Genomic DNA, 22,387 nt, shown 5'->3' with positions numbered 1-22,387 from the left:
GTAAACCCAAATTCAGTTTCCTTAAATGCATATGGCATGCAGTGGATAAGAGATGTCCTTCTTCTTATCCAAGATGACTTAATATATTGACTGGACCCCATTCCTTCCCTACTTGTCAAAGATGTAGCTTCCTTAATCACGCAGTTTCTGGTAACTGTAGCTATTCTCTCCTGGCCTATAAACACATGTAAGCCTAGATTATCCTAACATAAACAAACCAACATTTCCCTCTACTCCATTTCCTTTTCTTATCACTTTCCTTCTGATCTTTCTCAAGTTCAGGAAAGAGTATTCCATAGACCTTGTTCTCACTTTCTCAACTTTTATTCATTCTTCAGTCTACCACCTCCTGAATTCTGCTTTTCACCACTGAAGCTGCTTGGGCCAAAATCAGCTGATATGAAAGGTCTGAGGTTATGCTAAGGAATTTACCTTAATTTAAGACCATGGTTAAGACGTGAGAATTTTAAGCAAAGGATCAAATAATCAAATTTGCATTTTGAGAAGAATACTCCATTATAGTTGCAGGATGCATTAGATAAGAATGACAAAAGAAGGTGGGAGGCCAGTTAGTGGAGTATTTCAGAATTCCAGGAAAGAATGTGTAAAGAACTACATTAAGGCCTCTGCCATAGGGAAGAACAGGAGGGAAACATGAGAGATGGGAATGATAATAGAGTTGGTGAATGTCCCATGATCTCATTCATGAATGGGATGAGAAATGGGAGAGAATCTAGACTGAATTTCAAGTTTCTGGCTTAGGAAAGAGAGTGGATAGGGTGCTGTCATTGCAACACAGGATTTTGAGAAAGAGCAAGTCTGGAAGGAATGATAGCCAGCTTAGTTTTAAGTATGATGGCCCTTGTGCTCCTTGTTTAAACTATCCAGGTGGCGGTGTCCAGAAGATAGTGGGCAACAAGGTCTGAAGCACAGAAAAGAGGTAGTGATGGAGCACAGTTGCGTCACTATATAGGAAGAGTTTAGACGAACCATAAAGGGAGATGATAGAGAAAGAAAGAAGCGGAGAGATGAATACAGACACCATTAACATTAGCAAATTTTGAAACCGAAAATTTGAATGTAAAGTGAGTCATGCAATTTATGATACATTTTCATCATGAAGTCATAATTTGAGAGATGGAAGGGGCCACTTTGAAATGCAAATATTGAGATCTTGGGACTATCTGTTTGGAAAAAAAAAGTCTATTTGGGCAAAAAATGAAGTTATAACCATATCTCATAGTTTAGAGCAAAGCAAACTTTAGAATAATTAGTTAAATGTAAATATCAAAATTTTAAAAGAACTAGATGGGTGAATATTTTCATGATCTTATGGTAGAAAAAGTTAAACTAGGCAAATAAAGGGAGAAATCACAAGCTTTTGCCCGATATGATTACATAAAATTAAAACTTCTGTATGTATATATAAAAACACCATAACACAAATTATGAGACGAATGGCAATATACAAAGAGTTTATAAAAAAATCTTTACGACAAAGATAAATACTCTAACAGAAAACTGTTCAAAAAAATGAGCAGTAAATTTTCAAGAGAAAGTGGTCAAAAATATATAAGAACATGCCAATCTCACTACTATGTAGACATTAAAAATTAAAGAAAAAATAAAATGCTTTTTTGACTATCACATTGGCTAAAATTAAAAATAAATTCATTCTTAATGAGTGCCTAAGAAAATGAGCCCTCTCTTATGTTTTTTGGCAGAAGGTAAACTTGCACGCTCTTCCTGGAGAGCAATTTGGTAATAGGTATCAAAAGCCCTAACATTTCACCTGTAATTTTTCTTGAGAAAACAATAAGAAGTCTACACAAAGATTTTTGTACAATGATAGTTATAATAGCATTATTTGTATAACATTCTGAAAAAAACCTAATGGTTCAACAGTAGGTTAATTTTAAAAAGTTAATAATAAGTTCATATTATGAAAACATTATTTTGATGTAAAAGTGATATATAAATTATTTTAAGGTTTTTATGTAGAAAATTTAAGAGTATTCTATATTCATTTCAATATATTACATTTAGGTACAGAAGAAGGACTAGAATTTTATAAATCTAAATTTTAATAGTGATTAAGTTTAGGCAGTAAGATTATGGGTAATTTTTATATTAATCTTTGTGTTTTTACCATTAGATAAAAAATAAAACAAACAAATGAAACTACAGAAGGTTGGGGAGGAGGAAAGAAAGGAGGCAAGATAAGAGACTTCTTTGTCTAGTAGTCTCATTTTACAGGCCTCTTATTAGATATTTGCCCCAAATCAAGCGATTATAGTACAACTGTGACAAAACCCATATGTCATAATTCCCTTACTAAATGTTTCATTGTTCCATGTTGACATCTTCATCTTCCATGAGCTGTCTCTAGGTATATTCCACATATTTTCTAGAATGGATCCAAACTTTTCTAGTCCCTCTTATAAGTCTATCTTTTGAATCTTCTAAGCCAGCAATTCTCAATTTCACCTACATCCCCACTCTACCACTATTTATTATGTCTTGATCAAATTATTTAATCTCTCTTTGTTCTTCAATTTTCTTATCTGTAAAATGAATATAAAGATAGTACCTATCCTAGGTATTGTAAAGATTAAATGAGATAAAACATGTATAGCACCTGGAACAGTATAACATATTAGAGCTATTGGTTGCCGCATACTTCCATGAGTGCTTCCAGGAGATAAACTTTCTCTCCTCCTCTGCAAAATCACATTGGAATGTGAGTGAAAATGCATTTATTAGAGGACAACTGCTCTAATTAAAAATACAACCATATGTATATGTATACATATACACACAGTTCACTTTTGGTAACCACATCATGGTTCTAGCAATCAGGAGTCATCTGAAGTCAAGATGGACCCGTGGATATCTCTGGGGACAGGAACAGATCTCTATATCTTCCTTCTTCCTCTAAAACATATGCTGTCCCCCACTCTATAGAAAGCCTTATAGAAAGCAAGATGAAGTGAGCAGTCATCGTTATAACAAATATAATTCCTCACTTTTCAAAGAGAGACTTGCACTTATAACTAGTGAAAATGCCCCCCTTAAAAAAAACACCCCAACGTTATCAGCTACCATTATGCTTTCTGACAGGGCACACTATCTTCCTAGAAATGACAGAACGTGTCATGGACACCCTGGGGAGAAGGCCAAGGTAGTGGAAAATCCACTGGATGCTGAGAAAATTTTACCATAGCAGTCTCTTAAAATGTCAGCACCGTTATGGTCTTAGATGCTGGGAAGATGGTACCTGCAATGCCTTGAGGCTTATGTAATGTGACACCATGGATACTTCAATTTGGATAATTTCTAAAGTGAGACAATTTAGGAGAGGGATGTAAACCTCTATTATTTTTAATAAGACTCCTCATCTCTGATACTTTAAAAAATGTTTACTTACTTTCCTGACTTCATATTTCTTTGGTTTGTTTGATTCTGCAGAGTTTGATATTTTATTTGGATTACTGATCGGCCAGCTTTAATTCAACTATAGTAGGTTTTTCGTTTGTTCTGTTTTTGTTTTGCTTCTAGGTTATCAGTACATTCTCTGAAGGAACAGAAGACTAGAAAAGGTCAAAATGCTTTTATAGTCACCTTGCACTTCTTTTATTTTGTATATAAATAATATCTTTCTTTTGAAATTTCTATACATAAGGAAAAGAGAGAGATGTTACATTTAATTCAAATTAATTCAGAAGAGAGAGCTGGGACAATTCTCACTTAACCCCAAATCATAGCCAAACAAGGGGTGGGGGGGCTTGCAAAGAGCTGAAGGATCTGGTCTCCTCTTGACCATCAGTGTCCTGTTCATCCTTTTAGTAGAACACAATCAATTTAAAGGAAACAGCACAAGAGACTGTTTGGGACTATTATGCTGTTAAAAGTCCCAAGTGTTCACTTTATTTGGAATTATGGCATTGAAGTGCTGGTACAATTTGTGTTTAGCGACTTCCATATTTCCTTTCAGAACTCTGAATCACTTAAATTTTGCAACATCAAGTCTAAACTCCACTGTTTTTACCAGAGGACCCTTTTTTTTTTTGTCTTATAGGTAGAGGGAATTTTTAAGGGTTTCAATTCCCACTTAACTACTAAAGATGAATTTCAGGAAGGTCCACTTGAGAGCTCCTGAGAGCCAGCTTTTCAGATGATGCTTCAAACAGAAAATGGAGATGTAGGAGTAGATTGTCACTCAATAGAGAAGAATAAGTTTCAGTAACTGCAAACCACACTACTGACGGTGATTTCAGAGAGAATGTGAACCTGTGACACTCCTTTATTTCCCATGATGGTTGCTTTAAGACAACTCCACCTTGGGGGAGGTGGGCAGGACGCAAGTGCGTGTGGCTATAAAAGGGCAACCTGAGGTATCTCTGTGATGATGGAACTCTTGTATCTTTACTGTGGTGGTGGATACAGGAACCTACACTTGTGGCGAAATTGCACGGAACTAAATACACACGTGCGGGCATGCACACACACACAAATGAGTAGAAGTAAAACTCGAAAAATCTGAGTAAGATCAGTAGACTGTATCTGTGTCATTATCCTGGTTGTGATATTGTATCATAGTTTTGCAACATGCTACCACTGGGGATACTGGGTAAAGGGTACACAAGACCTCTCTGTATTATTTCTTACAACTGTATGGGAATCTACATCTCTCTCAAAATAAAAAGTTCAACAAATACCAAGAAATATAATACACACACAATTCCATCTTAATAATAATTTTCGCTGTTATCCAGACTATAATCTCCTGAGACCCAAATTTTACAGGCTTTCCACAGGCTGAACCAGAGAAAGATTGTCTAAAATGTAAGATATCATATGGATATTGATCACTTAGTTGTATTGTGTGACTAATATATCTCCTGATTTAATTGTGGATTAAAATAATTTTAAAATGACTATGAGAAGACAAAGAATTCACCTTAATATTTCCGGCCCATTTAATACATACAAAAATTTCCATGAAACACATACTTGACAGTGTTCTAAAAAGTATAAAATATATAAATAAAAGAGGCTATCCTATCACCATAGACTGAATTTTTAAAACTTTTGGTATATTTTTAAAACAAAATCAGTGATATATTTAAACAGAAAATAAACACTTAAACTATATTGTATATTTAAATAATAAAATGACATAGATATATGGCTTAATTTTTACCTTGATGGCAGGAATAGGCTTTTGGGGGATAAAATTGTTTCTCTCAAGTGGTGGAAAAGCGGCATTTTGTTCTTTCTGTCTAATCTTGTTCTCTGCTATGATTTTCTTGCGCTTCTCAAGATAAGGTCCAAAACTTGGCAGTTTCTAAAAGGAAAACACACAAATAAGAAAGCATGTTAGCTCACAGAAGAGAAAAATGTGAGGATATAAACATCTAAATATTATCAGCAAACAAATGTATGTTTTGAGATTGTTTCACGTATACTGCAGGAAGGGCTTCATTCATTCTTGGACCACTAATCTTCTAGGTATCAGATTCCACTAATTATTAAGAAGAACACAAAAATACTTTTACCAAATATGTATGTATTAGATATACAAATGTTAATTAAAATACATTTCTACAAGTTCACCATGGTAAACCAAATCCATTAGCTGAAAACAATAGCTATTAGTTAGACCATTTGTTTGGTTTGTATAGACAGAAAGTGTATACTATTGATGCCTTTTTTCCTCTTCATCAGCTTTTTAGCACAATATAGACACAGCCATAGTCCCTGATAAATGCTTTTGTCAATAGCAAAGGTACTTTGCCAAAATTCTAATCTGTATCTCTATTTTATTGTGTTCAAATTCTTACCATATCTCTTTAAAGATTGTAACTAATGTTGATTGCAATTTACTGGAATAGCTGAAAAACAAATGGTAAAAATATTGATTTCTCTGTACAGAAAATAAGTTTTATTTTGCATGGAAGAGGCAAAAATAGAAATGAAAAGCAGAGGAAATATCACAGTGCTTAAACAAACTCCATCAGTATTCAAAATCACATCATGGAGCTTTAAATCTCAAGGTTATTGAATTGTACTTTACAAAGTCCATTTAGAAAGATACCTGGGTGTCATGGAAAAATGCCAAGTGGTTTCAAGTTAACACGAATATGCCCTCATACTATTCATTATACCACAATTATTTCCTCTTCACTTTGTCCTTCTCCTCTTCTAGAACCTTTGATCTTCACTTTTACTGACACATGCTGCTGGTGATAGACACCACTGAATTCCAAATGTTCTGTGTCCTCCTATAACCTGGAACTGCTAGGTCTCTTTTCTAAGACTGCAAAAACATCCCCCGCTCCCCCCTCCTGCAGAATAAAGCCCATTTATCTAGCTGATGGAGGCTTGGAAAACTACAGCAGTCCAAGGTCATCCTGATCTCTGACCTAGCAAGCACCTGGGTGAAAAATCACACTTGTTTCAAAACACTGGCCTCCACTTGCCAGGCTGCATAATGCCCCAGGAAAATGAGTTCTCTGGTTCTTCAGAGATGTCAGTAGGGTCAGGAAACTAAACTTAAAGCGTATTCCAATTCAGCCAAACTGCAACTGAAAATTTATATTAGCAGAGCATGTTTATGTGCAAATATCTAAGATTGTTACTTTCATTATCAATTTACTGTAATTATGTCAACAAGTCAAGCAAATGGAAACAATGTTATGAATGCCAAATTAATTTATATTCAATTAAACTAGAATATATACTTCATATCTACACCTTAATGTTTTCCTAAATTACAATATTGGTGATTGCAGTAATACGAAATGATACAATGGAGGGAGAGAATATATTGTATCTATCTTACCATAAAATAAGTGTTGCTGTCTTGTTAAAAAGCATAAAATAAATAAGAGTATAAAACAAATCCTCAATATTTATCACATATGTAAGCCCCTTTAATGTAGAAAAGATAATACTTGTTTGAAATGTCCTCTTATGAAATGACTTTGTCCTGGGGCATATGAGGTATTAGGGATTATGCTTGGTGCCAAAGAAATGTCCCTGGGGTCCCGATAATGCCTCATAAGGTGGTGAAGGCGTGTCCACATGATATAAATCTTGTCAGAATACCACTCTCTCCACACTTCTCTTACACATGAAGGGCATCTAAACCCTAATCTTACATTCTTGAAGATTATCAAGAATTGTTAAGTGTCGAAACACATGACCTGGTCTAGCAGATCTCTTACGGTGGCAAGCTCTATGAAAATCTGAACCATTACCCTGATTCCTTGATTGGCTCTTACCTTACTCAACAGTATCTAACTCCACCTAAGGTTCTATAAAGGTTATTCAGAAGAAATCTTTCTTGGAAATTGTTGGTCTAATTTTTTTTAAACATAGACTAGTGGAGATTTTTTTTTCCCATTTAGATTAATCTTTATCCAAAGGAAGAGAAATACAGCAGTTAAATTTAAACTGTGATGATTTCAAATTGTTCCAATGATGGTAATAATAATAATAATAATAATAAGTGAAAATCCCTTGGTGTTGAGTAGAATACAGCCTGAGAAAACATCTACCAGCCTGAAATGTTCTGTAATTTTTTGCAGCGGTTGACCATATTTGCCATGTTTAAATTATGCAGCCTATTGGCTAACAGTGCTATGATTCTAATATGCTAATGTTTTATAATGAGTCCTAAGGAGAGGTGCTCAATTTAACAAAAAGATTCCTATCGGATTTTCTTTGTGTGCTGGTTAAAAGAATCAATGGAAAAGAAGGAACACTGTTGCCAAATTTTTCTTTAAACTGAAAGCACACCCACACAAAATATCAGTGACTGCCAACTCAACCTTCCAGCATGCATCTCCAAATCAAATAGGATCCATTGTGTGTGGTTTCTCACTGCTAGATGGAGATCCCAGAGGCTGAGCTGGAGTACCAGCTTCTAAAACTTCAAGGCCACCATAGACATTTTGTTTTCTGCATTAATATAAGCAAGTTAAGTGCTTTTTAAAAATTATGTTGTATGTATGAAAATGCCTCTAGGATATCTGAATACTGAACATTTTAAAAACTAAGTTTTCTGAAAATATAAAAGATCAATTCTTTCCGGCACCAGAGGATCACCTTGACACACGCTACATTTAGGCATCCATTTGCGTTCTGATCTTGCCAAAAAACAAATAAAAAACCAAAGCAAAACAAAACTAACAAAGAGTGAAGATGAATGCATAATTGGCCACTGTGTATGTGTGCAATCAGTGACGATTAATAAAGCATTTAGCTCAAATCTCTGCCTGAACATATAGTTAATTGATTTCCTATCGCAGGAGGAGAAGCAGCGGGGCTGACAGAGCCAGCAGCAGGAGCTTTTCCTCTTCATTCATTATTTTCTCGCAGAAAAAGTTGTAGCCTGTGGTAACTCAAAGTGAGAGGTGTTGAGCGTGATGCTATATTTGTTAAACAAAGGGAAAAGTTCTTTAGGATGATCAAAAGCTGCTTTGTAACTGATGAACTGAACAAAGCTCAGAAATGGTGTGATTTTTGTTTCAACAGTTTCTCCAGGGATTCATCATTGATGAATTTGTTCTCACCAGAAAAGCTAAATCCTACTCATTTAAAGATAACCGTATCTCACGCTAAAACTGTCTCTATCCGGATATAAAAAGCATTATGTTGCCGATAGAAAAGTGACAACATAATGAATCAACAATGATACTTTAAGTCAGCAAAGCTTTAAGGTAAAGAAGTCTATTTGGATTATAATTTATTCATGGATCAATCTAAAAGTAATTGAGCATATTATGAAGTAGAAAAGGGTTCTTGTTTCTAATAGAAGCAGGCACTGGTATCTTCCAGTTTAAATTGCATAATTTTTACGAGAATGGCAGCAAGTTGGCTAATAGCACTAGTCTATAGTACTGTAATGGATCAACTCTATTTTCCTAATCATACTTTCTTATCTGATTGGTAACAATAACAGCAAGAAAAGTAATTACTTTGATATCCAAATGGTAGTAAGTTAAAAGATAAAAAGATTTCAGGCTTATACTGAGTGCGATATATATATTGCATATGTATATATATACACAAATGTATATACATATACATTGAGTGCAATATATATATCACACATATATTGAACTCAGTATAAATTGAACTCAGTATAAAACTCACTATAAATAAATCCATATACATATGGATTTATATATATTTATGTATATATGGATATACATATATATTGGTGTGTATGTGCGAGCGTGTGTGTATACACTGACAGACTGAGGAATAAATTACATGTAGAGAATATATGTTTCACAACTAAGAATTTTTTTAAAAAAAAAGATGTTCCCATATGAGTTAGTTACACTATTTATCTTTTGCTTTTTATTCAACAGATACAATATCAAATGCCTACTCTGGGCCAGGAACTGTCCTGCAGTACATCAAAGGTTAAATAATTTCCATATGTGTGCAATTATCATTGTTCTTAATTTTATACGTGTCTCTTGTTCATTCAGGGCTAGTGTCAGACTAAATTAGCGATCAAGTATACTTGGTTATTGCAGTTATCTAAAGGCATGATAAACCCAACTCCTTGGAAAACTGTTTGATCTCAACAATTGGAGATATCAACAATTGGAGAGAAAAATAAAGAGAATAAACCTTCAAAGAATTGATCTTTAACAAAACTCAAGACAGCATTGGAGTACTTTCGGGATATATAAAATAAATGTGGGAGCACAAGGGCTGGGAGCGTGGCTTCTCTGAGTCTGTTCCTCACACACCCTAATTTCAATCCCTCTGCACTCAGGATGATGCAAGGTGGTATGGGAGACACAGATGAGAAGTCTCTGGTCTGTTGTGTTTGAAGTCAGTCACTTTTCTTCTTCCCTCAATTATGAGAGTAATCAATTACTTACATTTGACCCTGATTTTTATTTCAAAATCTATTTTAGCATGGCTTAGATTCAGAAACTCAGATTTTTCCCATGAGTAACTGGCATGTAATGCTTAATCACTGACAAAACAGTAAACAATTTCTCATGATATTATCAAATTTGGACAGTGAAAAAAAATAAGAGAAAGAAGGACCATTTATATATTGTCATCATTAACACTATGTGGTGCCCAATGGTGCAAATTGGGACACTAGAGTTAGACATGCCAAATACATGAAATTAATGACATAAAACTATTCATTTAATCCGATAAATTTAAGCATACAACTTTTGATAAAAAATCTGATGTCTATATCAGTCAAAAGCAACGACAGTTCATGCTTCATAGTGAAAGTAGAAAGCCAAAATTTGCAGAGTGGTTAGGGTACTGATTTAGAAGTCAAATTTGCATTAAAATCACAGTTTTACATTCATTAGCTGTGTGACTATGAGCCAATTACTTAACCATTCTGCTACTAATTTTCCTTATCAATGAAATGAGAATGACAGTATCTAACTCACAATATTGGTATAAGCATTAAATGGAATAATACTTGTAAAGTGCATGCCTGCCAATTTATTCCCATAAGCCTTAACTGCTTATATTGCATTGTGTACCATGCTCTGTATTTCCATGTTTGCTCTCTGTATTTCCATGTATCCTCTCTGCTCAGAATGCCTCCTCCCTGTCTTTTTCACCTGGTACACGCCCATTTAGCGTTTTAGTCTCAGCTCGGTCTTCCTAGCATAAGTAATCTCCTTTACTGATTCCCCTCCCTACTCAGTGTTAGGGGCCCCTCACAGTGCTCCAGAGTACTCTGGGCACATTTTAATCCTTGCACACACTGCACTGCCTTATCACTATTAGCCTGTGCCTCCATCTTCCTGCTTGAGCTCCTAGAGAGTTAATTTTTGATCCAGCACAAAATAGGTACTCAATATGTTTTTTAAAGCTTAAGAAATGGGAGCTGGCCACATGGCCCAGTGGCTAAGTTCAGCATGCTCCTCTCTGGTGGCCTGGGTTCAGTTCCTGGGCATGGACCCACACCACTCATTGGTGGCCATGCTGTGGCGGTGACCCACATACTAAATAGAAGAGGACTGGCACAAATGTTAGCTCAGGGTGAATTTTCCTCACCAAAAATAAAACACAAAAAAAAAACCCTCACAAAACAAATGAATAAATGAATGAATGAATAAATGAATGAATGAATGAATACCTTGAATGTATTTAAAAAATCCTGCCAGTTGTTTGAAATGTCAGACAACCCCAAACAATTACTTTCAGAAAGAAATTAAATTATATAAATAGGTTCTTTTACTATTCAAAATTATGTAAAGTAAAAAATATCATACTTACACAACAGCTGTGACTCATAAATTCAAAAAACATTTATAAAGCGCCAGACGAAATTTATATATAAAAGACAATCCGTGACTTTAAAGAGCCTATAGCTAATAACAATTGCAATACCCTGAGACAAGGTCTATGGCAGAGGTGACACAGGATGTTAGATGAGCAATGACAATGTGTATCTAACCCAGGCTGAGGGGTCAGAGCTCTTCTAGAGGACGTGACATACGAGCTAAGTTCTGAGGGATAAGGTGAAGGCAGGTTGGCAAGTAGTGAAGATAAGGCATGAGGGTCAGGAAAGGAGAAGAAAATCCTCCAGGTGGAAGAAACACCAGAGGGAGGAGGGTGACACTTTGGAAGAGGCACTGGGGAGTAGCAGACTGCTAACCCTCTGCTCTGTGTTTAATAAGATACAAGAGACTGAGGAGCTTCCTCTCTGAAGGGGAAGCAGAACATCTTTTGTTGTGATGAAGCTGGAATGTATGTTAGGAAGAATGTCAATCAGGAGAAGAAAATTTAACATTAATGGAATGCCAGCAAAGGATGAAAGAGGTAAGATTTGCTTTTTGCCAAGCATTGTGCAGGTGCTGGAGCCACAAAGACGACTAGGAGGTAGTTCTTTCTTTCTTTTTTTTTTTGCTGAAGAATATTTGTCCTGAGCTAACATCCATTGCCAATCTTCCTTTTTTTTTGGCTTGAGGAAGATTAGCCCTGAGCTAACATCTATGCCAATTTCCCTCTACTTTATATGTGGGACACTGCCACAGCATGGCCGGTGAGTGGAGTAGGTCCACACCTGGGATCCGACCCTGCAAACCCAGGCTCCCAGAACTTTAACCACTCAGCCACATTGGTTAAGTTTCGTGCACTCTGCCTCAGTGGCCTGGGTTCAGTTCCCAGATGTGGACCTACACCATTCAGTGGCAGCCACACTGTGGTGGCGACCCACATACAAAATAGAGGAAGAATGGCACAGATGTTAGCTCAGGGCCAATCTTCCTCACCAAAAAAAAAGAGAGAGAGAGGTAGTTATTTCTAAAAGGAGCTTATGGCCTTGTGAGGAAGACTGGCTCATATTCAATGGAATGATGAGGAAATTATTTTATTTTGAAATATTATTTAAATGATGCATATCCGGTTCATCTAAAGAAACAAACTTCATTGTTTAAAGCAATAAATTTTAAAGCAATACCTTTAGCTTGGAGTTTGGGAGATTAAGCCCTTATGGCATGATTTAGGAGAAACAAAATCAAGGAGATGGCCAAATCATTATGCATGAGAAATGTAGACGAGTTCTGTAGCAGAGGGAGAAGAGAAGAGAAAGGAGGGGAAGAGGAAAGAGCAAAACGAGAAGGAAGAGGGAGGGACAGAGAGGGAGCAGAGCCTGAAGGTATGATGGTCGGACCAGGACTTTCATAAAGAGGAAGAGCTCATATTCAATTTTAAGCTGTTGGTGTTGCTACACTCTAAATCCTCCTCTAAGTATGACCCTTAAAACTGTCATAAAATCTCCTACATACTGACATGCTTTGGAGAGAAATTTGGAAGAAATTCAGAGAAACAGCCTTGAGTTTCATAGTTAGGTTGGCATATAGCTCAAAGAACAGAAAGCAACAAGAGGGAAGATTTGAGGGAGATTCAGAAGTCAGCGAAAGCTGGAATTTATAGCCAGAAGTGACCTAGAGAACATAATCTCCAGGGATTTTGTAGCAATTTCCAAAAGGATGGGACTGAGTGATCTCAGTTGACATCTGGGTTATGTAGGCGATTATAAGGAAGAATGGGATGAGTAGAGGAAGAAATGCACAAATTGTTTGATGTAACCCCAATCCATGAGCAATTAATTCCAACTAAGAGATTAAGAAAGACTTTCTAGTAAAGGAGGAATTTAAACTGTGATGAAAGGTTATAAAAGGGAGAAATAGTGTGTGATGCTGGAAAGAGGAGAGAGGTAAAGGAATGAATGAGTAAAGGAATGAAAAGTTAACAAATTGCAGGATGAACTCATTCTTATATGGCTAAAATATAGTAAGTGACTGAGGAATAGTAGTGGATAAATCTGGGAAATCTATGGAAGGCTCTGAATTCTGGGCAAAGCAGTTTGGATTTTTATTCTTTAGGGTGTAGAGAAACACCAGATATTTGAAAATATGCATTCAGATTCCTGTGGTGGCAGAAAGAAAGGTGGGTTGTGGGAGGATGTTTGTGGCAGAAAGAAAATAGTCATCCAGAATGTTGGGACGGGATTCCGGTAGTAGCAGAAAAGCTAAGTAGATGACCTATAAGATTTTTATTTAAGATTCTACGGTACTCTGGAAAATAGAGAAGCAATATTGACTACACATCCCAACCCCATCAGTCCAACGTTGACCTTCGTCTCCACATTGCCCGCTGACTGCTACACTCCTACTCCGACAGTGACCCCGCCTGAAACCACTCAGCTTGCGTTCTTTCTGACACAGAACTCCTCTCTGACAGACCTCTGTCTCTACCTCTTTGCTGCTGATCTTTCTACAAATGACCCCTCCTCTCTCACCATCCCCTGCTCAGTTAGAATCTCAAACACTTTCAAAACTTCACAGGAACTTGTGTTAACTGGTGGCTGCATAGGCTGTGAGCTTCAGAAGAGTTACTTCTTAGTCAAAAGGAACATAAAATAATGTTGGTGGGGAACCTAGGAGGGATGAAATAGGACTAGTTTTTCTTTCCTTGCACTCTGGAGGACCCTTGCTTGTGTTCCGTAGTGATGATGAAGTAGGGGGAGAAGACACGGGGAAAATCAACTTTCTCGACAATAGCTGTAGTGAGAGGTGATTATAAGTTCTATGAAGGAACTGTACCATCATCATCATCTTCAACAAAACCAGGACATTTATTGCGTATTGCTATACACCAGGCCCTTCGCAAAGCATATGATCTGTTCTTCATTGCAACCCAATGAGGTAGGTATTTTTCTTGTCCCCATTTACAGATGAGAAAACTGAAATTCAGAAAGGCTAAGTAACTTGTTCCAATTCTCATCATTAATAAATGGCAGAAACAGGATTCAAATCCCAGTCTGCCAGATGTCAGACCCTGTGCTATGCTGTCCCTCATATGTCTTTATAGTCCTTACAAAGCTTTGTATAAGATGAGTATTTAATATATGTTTGATTGATATAAAGAGGCAAACTACACACATACTCCATTCCTTGAAATCTTCCTGTTTCTCTCACTCCACAAACTGTGAAGGGAAAAATGTTTCACACAGTAGACACCATTAAAAAATAATGCTGAATATATACCATGCAAAATATCTGTATTAGTTGAGTCCTGTTTATTACTGGCCTCAAGATTAATGAGCTCAAGTTAATACAGGTGAAAGATCAGAGTGTTACATGCAGCAGTTAATGAAATACCATAGAGCTGCTGAGAAAATGATTAGCAGTCAAATGTGAATTTAATATACTTCATTCTCAAGAAGCAGTGCCCCATGGGAGGCATCTTTCTGGGGGAGGTAATGTTGGTATATTGGAAATAGCACTAACTTGAGAGTTAGGAGACGGGGCTTTGATCTTAGCTTGCTATCAGTTTGTTTTGTGACCTATGGCAGAGTAGTGACTCCGTCTGAATCTCAGTTTTCTCATCTGTAAAATGAGGGGAGTGAACCCCAAAATTTATAAAGTTCCTTCCAGTGAGATGTTTTGTTTTCTTTTCAAAATCACAGTTAGAAATCCTCACAGTTTATGCCCAGGTGGCATCACATAGTCTGTGGATGAAACAGTGGATTGAGTCACAAATTATAATTCTTTCCCTCCTGTTTAACTGTAGAACATTCTGAGTCTCTTTAAGCTGTAAAATATGAATAATATGGATAACATTTATCAAAACTCCCAAGGTTGGAGGAGTCCATAAACTGTTTTAGGCTTTATTGGTAGAAGGTACAACCACAGATATCATAGCTATTTTATCTCATTATTAAATAATGAAATTTGTATAGATAATAGAAATAAAAATAATTTTTAAAATAAAAGCTATTTATTTTAATTTGGGAAATTGGGAATTGGGAAGTTCATACAGATCATAATTAATGCTACACTGTAATTATCTTTACAGAGTTTGATGTCTAGTTACAAACTCACCTGAGACACATTCCATACAAAATCAACCACACACATATCAGAAGCGGATATAAGTGATACCAGGCATGAAATTGCCAAGTAAGTAAGAATAAAATATATATATACTTCTGGTTGCATTTGGTATATATTGGGAGTTTTAGGTTGTTGAAGGAAAATAGAAAAAAGCAGTGCAATGATCCCTCGCCTTAGGATGCAGAGACTAAGCACTTGGTCTCTAAGACAAATCACTTGTCCTCTGTGAGCCTCAGTTTTCATCTGTGTAAAATAGAAATAACAGTGATCACCCTGACTACTTGCTCTTCACAACAGTTGTTTGAAATAAGAAGGCACTAATTGGTTATTAAAATACAGCTTTTACTATTTTGAAAACTTTAAAACAGTATAGAACCAAAGTGTTATTTTATTATATTGAGCACAAATCATATTTTGTGCATTTCAATTTAAAGATGAAGTGAGTATTCTGAATTAAAAACATCATAAAATATTAGCTACACATAAAGATCTTCTGAACTATGGTCCTTCCAATGCCATAGGAGGACATGGATGAAATGATCTGCTTTTGAAATCCTCCTTCAAAATGCTATTGCTTTCATGGCTAAACGTTGCACAGACTGTCAAGGGCAAAATCCAATGAGGGAAGATAGAATAAAAATTACTTCATATAATGGTATGGAAACAAAGGCAAACAGAAAAATTGGGTGACGAAGAAAATGGGACTGCTAGAAATAATATGAAAAAAGCATATAGGATTCAGGCTATGTTTGGAGCAAGAGCAGAAGATTAATCAATGCTTTCCAAATTTATTCAATATGATACCTAATATTTTCCTACATGGAAACACCTGGATGACTGCTTTAAGCCTTTTTACCTAAAAGTGTGGCACAGGGCATAAAAGATTACATTTTGATCCAATCGAAAATCCTATTTGGAGTTACAGTTCAGGACGTATTGGAGAAAATGATCATCGTTTTGAAAGTCAATTTTTAGGGTTTCTATGCTAAGCAGGAGATTTATATTGGAGAGAAAATGAAAGTAAGTGCAAGTTTTTAGTGGAAAGGAAAGAATTTTGTAAGATAATTAATTATCATACTAGTAGGAAGTATTTAACATGGGAAAAGAATCTTCTATATGTGTGGCAATGTGCTCCATAAACAATAGCTTCTGCATGCAGATACAGAAACACTAGCAAACCTCCCTAAGATAAAACTCATCTCAGAACCTACTACTGAAGCCAATCTTTGCCCCACAGAATTGGATTTTTCTCTGTCTCTTCTTCATTGCTTTCTAAACTGTATTACCATGATTTATGCATTTTCTATCTTACTGAGTAGATAATAAACATTTTGAGGACAGGATACTTCTTCAACATGTTTTATCATTCCCCTTAGTTCTTTGTCTTAATTAAATATTTTATCAATGAATGAAGGAATAAAATCAACAAAAAGCTGTATTGATAAGAAATTTCAGCTAATCTTATGTGGTCACAGCTTAATAATGACAGCAACTGATCTAGTTTGATTGAATACTTTTCATACAAAATATTCAGAAAGGTTCTTTCTAGGCACAATGCTTGGCAAGAGTGGGAGTCATCTAATGCTTAATGACTGAACAAATAATATTTGGCTTGGTCCATAATATTACATAAACCAATCCCTGACAAATACACTTACTTTGAATTGTAATAACATCCTACAGCCTAATAGCATTTGTAGTAATAAGGTATTATAAAGTATAGTTCCAACAATCAATTTAGATTCAATGGCTTAGAGCTCAATACAAATAATTTCTTTGTATTTTCCAGGTTCTCTGCTTAAAGTTTTCTATCAAGGAAATAACAATGACCAACTATTCCACTCTCTTGCTTCATAACAACTAAATCTAACAACAAAATAATTTGTAGACCATAGTTATTATAAATACCATTATTTTTATTTAAAATTTACTTCAAACAATTCTGAATCTAGGCAATTCTTGCTTTAGGTCAAATATTCAGCTTCGGTGAAAGAATAATCCACTTGATTTTGTGGGCTTTACGAAAGCCATATGGCTTTGTAGTCCATGCTGCTGGTCTTTAGACTCTCCTGCTCTTGGCTGCCATAGTCTACTATAAGGGTGAGCCTATGTTTGGCAATGGCTAATACCACAAAATGAGGAGAGCAGTCAAAGAAATCAGCCATTAGGCTTGGAGCAGAGTGATCTGTACATAATTTGCTGAGCTTTATCAGACATCAGCCAGTTGCTCAGCATCACATGTCCCAAGAGGCGTTGGCACCAAACTCTAAAACTCAATAACATGGTTATAGCTCTTACAGTTCTAGAAATTGTTTTCGCATATTATCTCATTTAATTTTCAAAATAACATAATTATTATAATATTGATGAAATCCCAGGCCCACAGATGGCAAGTACATAATATCCAATGTCACATAATAGTAAGCAACAGAGCAAACTCAAACCCAGGTCTCCCAACTCCAAGCCCAGCGCCTTCTCCTCTATTGGTCATGTCTTCTTGAGCTTTTTGGCTGCTATTTCACCAAAAATACTGTAAGGTTTTGGTGTCTTAGGAGAAAATACCAAGGGAAAGATCTAATAAAATGTGTTCTTGTGAAAAAAGGCTCATTGTGTATTCTAGGCATTGAGGACAAAGTAGAGGGCAAAACAGGCATACTCCCCATCCTTAGAGAGTTTGTAATAGTTTGTAATGTAATAGGATTGAACATAAACAAGTAATTCCATAAACATAGATAACATTTATCCCAATTTTCAATGATACATATTTATCTGATCATTTGTTTAAGGTCTATTCCTATCAGACAACCTCTAACTCCTTGTTGTACTCACCAGGCAAAATCTTAGTCCATATTTAACCAATTATCCAGTTATTCCATATTTATACTTGAGAAACTGAATATGGCTGGAGACTATGACTGCCTCCTCCCAGATTCATAACTATAGTCTCAAATGGGCACTCAACACTGCCCAGTAAGACTTGCTGTGTTACCACTGTCACTCTTCAGCTTTCTCACTCTACAAAATGACCTTTCCATACCTTCTTCTTTCTCCTAAAATCCTAAATGCCACTCCTTTTCATTCTCAATTGATGATGTTGCCTCACATTATCAGTTAGAGATACTGAAGTCATTTTACTATTTTGAATTTTATAAATCCACCTCATCTGTTTTATCATCCTTCATCTTTTCTTCCATCATGATGGCAAGTGTCCTGGTTCTTCAAAAGATCCACTGAGAGTTCTAGCTCACGTATGTCTGATCATCTGAAGGAATTTACTTCCGTGACTTTTTATCTCTGTCCATCCCATGATTCACTCTCAATTTTTTTTATTTATTTATTTTTTTATTGATGTTTTAATAGTTTTTAAGATTGTGAAATTTTGCGTGGTACATTTTTGTTTGTCCATCACCATATATATGTCTCCCTTCATCCCTGGTGCCCACCCCCCACCCCCATTGCCCCTGGTAACCACAATACAGTTTTCTGTGTCCATGTGTTGGTTTATATTCCACATATGAGTGAGATCATACAGTGTTTGTCTTTCTCTTCTGGCTTACTTCACTTAACATAATACCCTCCAGGCCCATCCATGTTGTTGCAAATGGGACGATTTTGTCTTTTTTTATGGCTAAGTAGTATTCCATTGTATATATATATGATACCACATCTTCTTGATCCAATCTTCAGTTGAGGGACACTTAGGTTGCTTCCACTTCTTGGCTATAGTGAATAATGCTGCAATGAACATAGGGGTGCATAAGCCTCTTTGGATTGTTGATTTCAGGTTCGTTGGATATATTCCCAGTAGGGGGATAGCTGGATCATAGGGCATCTCTATTTTTAATTCTTTGAGGAATCTCCATACCGTTTTCCATAGAGGCTGCACCTGTTTGCATTCCCACCAGCTGTGTATGAGGGTTCCTGTTTCTCCACATCCTCTCCAACATTTGTTGTTTTTTGTCTTGGTGATTATAGCCCTTCTAACAGGCGTGAGGTGATATCTTAGTGTTGTTTTGATTTGCATTTCCCTCAAGATTAGTGATGTTGAACATCTTTTCATGTGCCTATTGGTCATGTGTATATCTTCTTTGGAGAAGTATCTGTTCATTTCCTCTGCCCATTTTTTGATCAGGTTGCTTGTTTTTTTGTTGTTCAGTTGTATCAGTTCTTTATATATTATGGAGATCAACCCCTTGTCAGATATATGTTTTACAAATATTCTCTCCCAGCTGGTGGGTTGTCTGTTCATCTTGATTCTGGTTTCATTTGCCTTGTAGAAGCTCTTTAATCTGATAAAGTCCCACTTGTTTATGTTTTCTTCAGTTTCCCTAGTCTGGGTAGGCATGTCATCCAAAAAGATTCCTTTATGACCAATGTCAAATAGTATGTTGCCTATATTTTCTTCTATGAGTTTTATAGTTTCAGGTCTCACCTTCAGGTCTTTGATCCATTTTGAGTTAATTTTTGTGAATGGCGATAGCGGATGGTCCACTTTCATTCTTTTGCATGTGGCTGTCCAGTTTTCCCAACACCATTTATTGAAGAGACTTTCCTTTCTCCATTGTATGTTCTTAGCTCCTTTGTCGAAAATTAGCTGTCCGTATATGTGTGGTTTTATTTCTGGGCTTTCAATTCTGTTCCATTGATCTGTGTGTCTGTTTTTGTACCAGTACCATGTTGTTTTGATTACTATTGCTTTGTAGTATGTTTTGAGGTCAGGGATTGTGATGCCTCCTGCTTTGTTCTTTTTTCTTAGGATTGCTTTAGCTATTTGCGGTCTTGTGTTGCCCCATGTGAATTTTAGTATTCTTTTTTCTATTTCCATGAAGAATGTCATTGGGATTCTGATTGGGATTGCATTGAATCTGTAGATTGCTTTAGGTAATATAGACATTTTAACTATGTTTATTCTTCCAATCCATGTGCATGGGATGTCTTTCCATTTCTTTATGTCATCATCGATTTCTTTCAATAATGTCTTGTAGTTTTCATTGTATAGGTCTTTCACCTCCTTGGTAAGATTTATTCCTAGATATTTTATTCTTTTTGATGCAATTGTAAATGGTATTATCTTTTTGAGCTCTCTTTCTGTTAGTTCGTTATTAGCATACAGAAATGCAATTGATTTTTGTAGATTGATTTTGTACCCTGTGACTTTGCTGTAGTTGTTGATTATTTCTAATAGTTTTCCAACGGATTCTTTAGGGTTTTCTATATATAAGATCATGTCATCTGCAAATAGTGCACTCTCAATTTTTTATTATTTCCATCAGCACACAAATACGCTTTACCTCTCCCATTCTAAAAACAAATACACAAAACAAATGAAACAACTCCTTTGACTCTACAGTCACTTTCAGGTATCATTTATCTATTTCCCTTCAAACTTCTTTTAAGCATTGTTAACAGTGTCTATCCTCACATTCTCACCTTCCATTCACTCATCAATATTCTCTTTTCAGGAATTTTTCCTCCATTCCAAGCCATGGAAATGTTTTGGTAATGGGGTCAACAACAACCTTTATTTTGCAAATCATATGGCCACATTTTTGTGCTCATCTTACTTTATCTCTCAGCATCATTCAGGTGATCTCTGCCTCCTTAAAATACTATTCTACTTTTCCTCCTCCATCACTTTTGCATCTCTGCTGGGTATCTTTCTCTGTGAAACCTATAACTTAGAAAATATCCGAGGCTCAGTCCTAGGCACTTTTTTCCTCTGTTGGTATACTCTTTCCAAGTGATTTAATCGTGTCTTGGCCTTAAATATCATTTAAGCTATGGCTTTAAAATTTATAGCTCCAGTTCTGTTCTTTATACTGAGCTCCAGACTCCTATATCCAGCAACTTAATTAACATATTTAATTAAATGTTGAAAAGCGATCTCCAACTTAACATATCTTAAGTAGATTCCTTGTTATTTCACTCCAAATATGCTCCTTCTCCAATCTTCTCCATCTCAGTTAATGGAATGACTTCTGACCCATTTGCTCAAGTCAAAAACCTAGGGTTATTCTGGATTCCTTTCTTTCCCTTACCTTTCCCTCTAGATCCAACCCTTCAGCAAAACTTCTAGGCTCCAACCCCAACATACATCCCAAATCTCTCCACTTCTCACCATCTCCATTGATATGGCTCTACTTCAAAGCTCAATTGTCTCTCACATGGGACACTGCAGTAGCCTCCTAAATGATCTGCCTACTAGAACTTTTGACTTGCTGTAATGTATTTTCCACATAGTAGCCTGAGAAATTGTCTTAAATAGAAATGAGAACATGTCACTCCTCTGCTTTACATTGTCCAATGATTTCCCATCGTACTTACAATAAAATCTAAAAGTTCACAATGCAGGCTCATTTGGCCCCTGACTACCTCTTCAATTTTATTTTTTACCACTCTCCTCTTAATTCTTTACACTGCAGCCATAATGGTCTTCTTGCTCTTCTCAAAAAGTCTTATAAAGTCTTATAGACCTAGGGCCTTTATATTTAAAATAAGCCCTCCAAATCACACTCTGCATATCTTCCTTTTAATAATCATTGTATTCTTCACTCATTTATTTTGTATCTCCATCCTTTCTAGAAGGTATGAGCTACAAGAATAGATTGTTCATCAATTTTGTTCACTGATGTTTCCCCAGAACCTCAACCAATGCCTGGCCCACTGTACATTCTCAAATGAATGAATGTACTGGGTAGCAGTATATTTAGGATAAACACTGCAGTCTTTGAATTTAGCTTGGCTTCCAATCCTGGTTCCATTATTTACTAGGTTTTTGACCTGGTCAAATTTTGCTTAACCTTCATAAGATCTCAGTTGCCTCATTCATAAAAGAGGAATAATATTTTATAGAGTTATAGTAAGGATTATATAATTTACAGAAATTATATAAAAAAGAAGCCAGAGCTTGTACACAGTAGGCACTTAATAAATGTTAGCCCTTATCATCAACATCATTATTATTATAGAAATCC

General features: G+C 35.9%; 1 protein-coding gene across 3 annotated transcripts in view; it reads right to left on the bottom strand.

Annotated features, from left to right (window-relative positions):
- The window catches only part of DPYD (dihydropyrimidine dehydrogenase), a 777,563-nt gene that overhangs the window by 15,929 nt on the left and 739,247 nt on the right, over positions 1-22,387 (bottom strand). For all 3 annotated transcript variants that reach the window (XM_004420800.3, XM_087446926.1, XM_087446934.1), the window contains one exon: positions 5,204-5,347. In XM_004420800.3, coding sequence (XP_004420857.1) covers positions 5,204-5,347 — 144 coding nt within the window. The remainder of the gene's footprint in view (positions 1-5,203; positions 5,348-22,387) is intronic.

This window comes from Ceratotherium simum, chromosome 2 (genome assembly GCF_057802395.1).
Source record: "Ceratotherium simum simum isolate JZ-2026a chromosome 2, ASM5780239v1, whole genome shotgun sequence".
Classification (NCBI taxonomy): domain Eukaryota; kingdom Metazoa; phylum Chordata; class Mammalia; order Perissodactyla; family Rhinocerotidae; genus Ceratotherium; species Ceratotherium simum.
The sequence above is the reverse complement of the archived record's forward strand: the minus strand, read 5'-3'. Positions and strand labels throughout refer to the sequence as shown.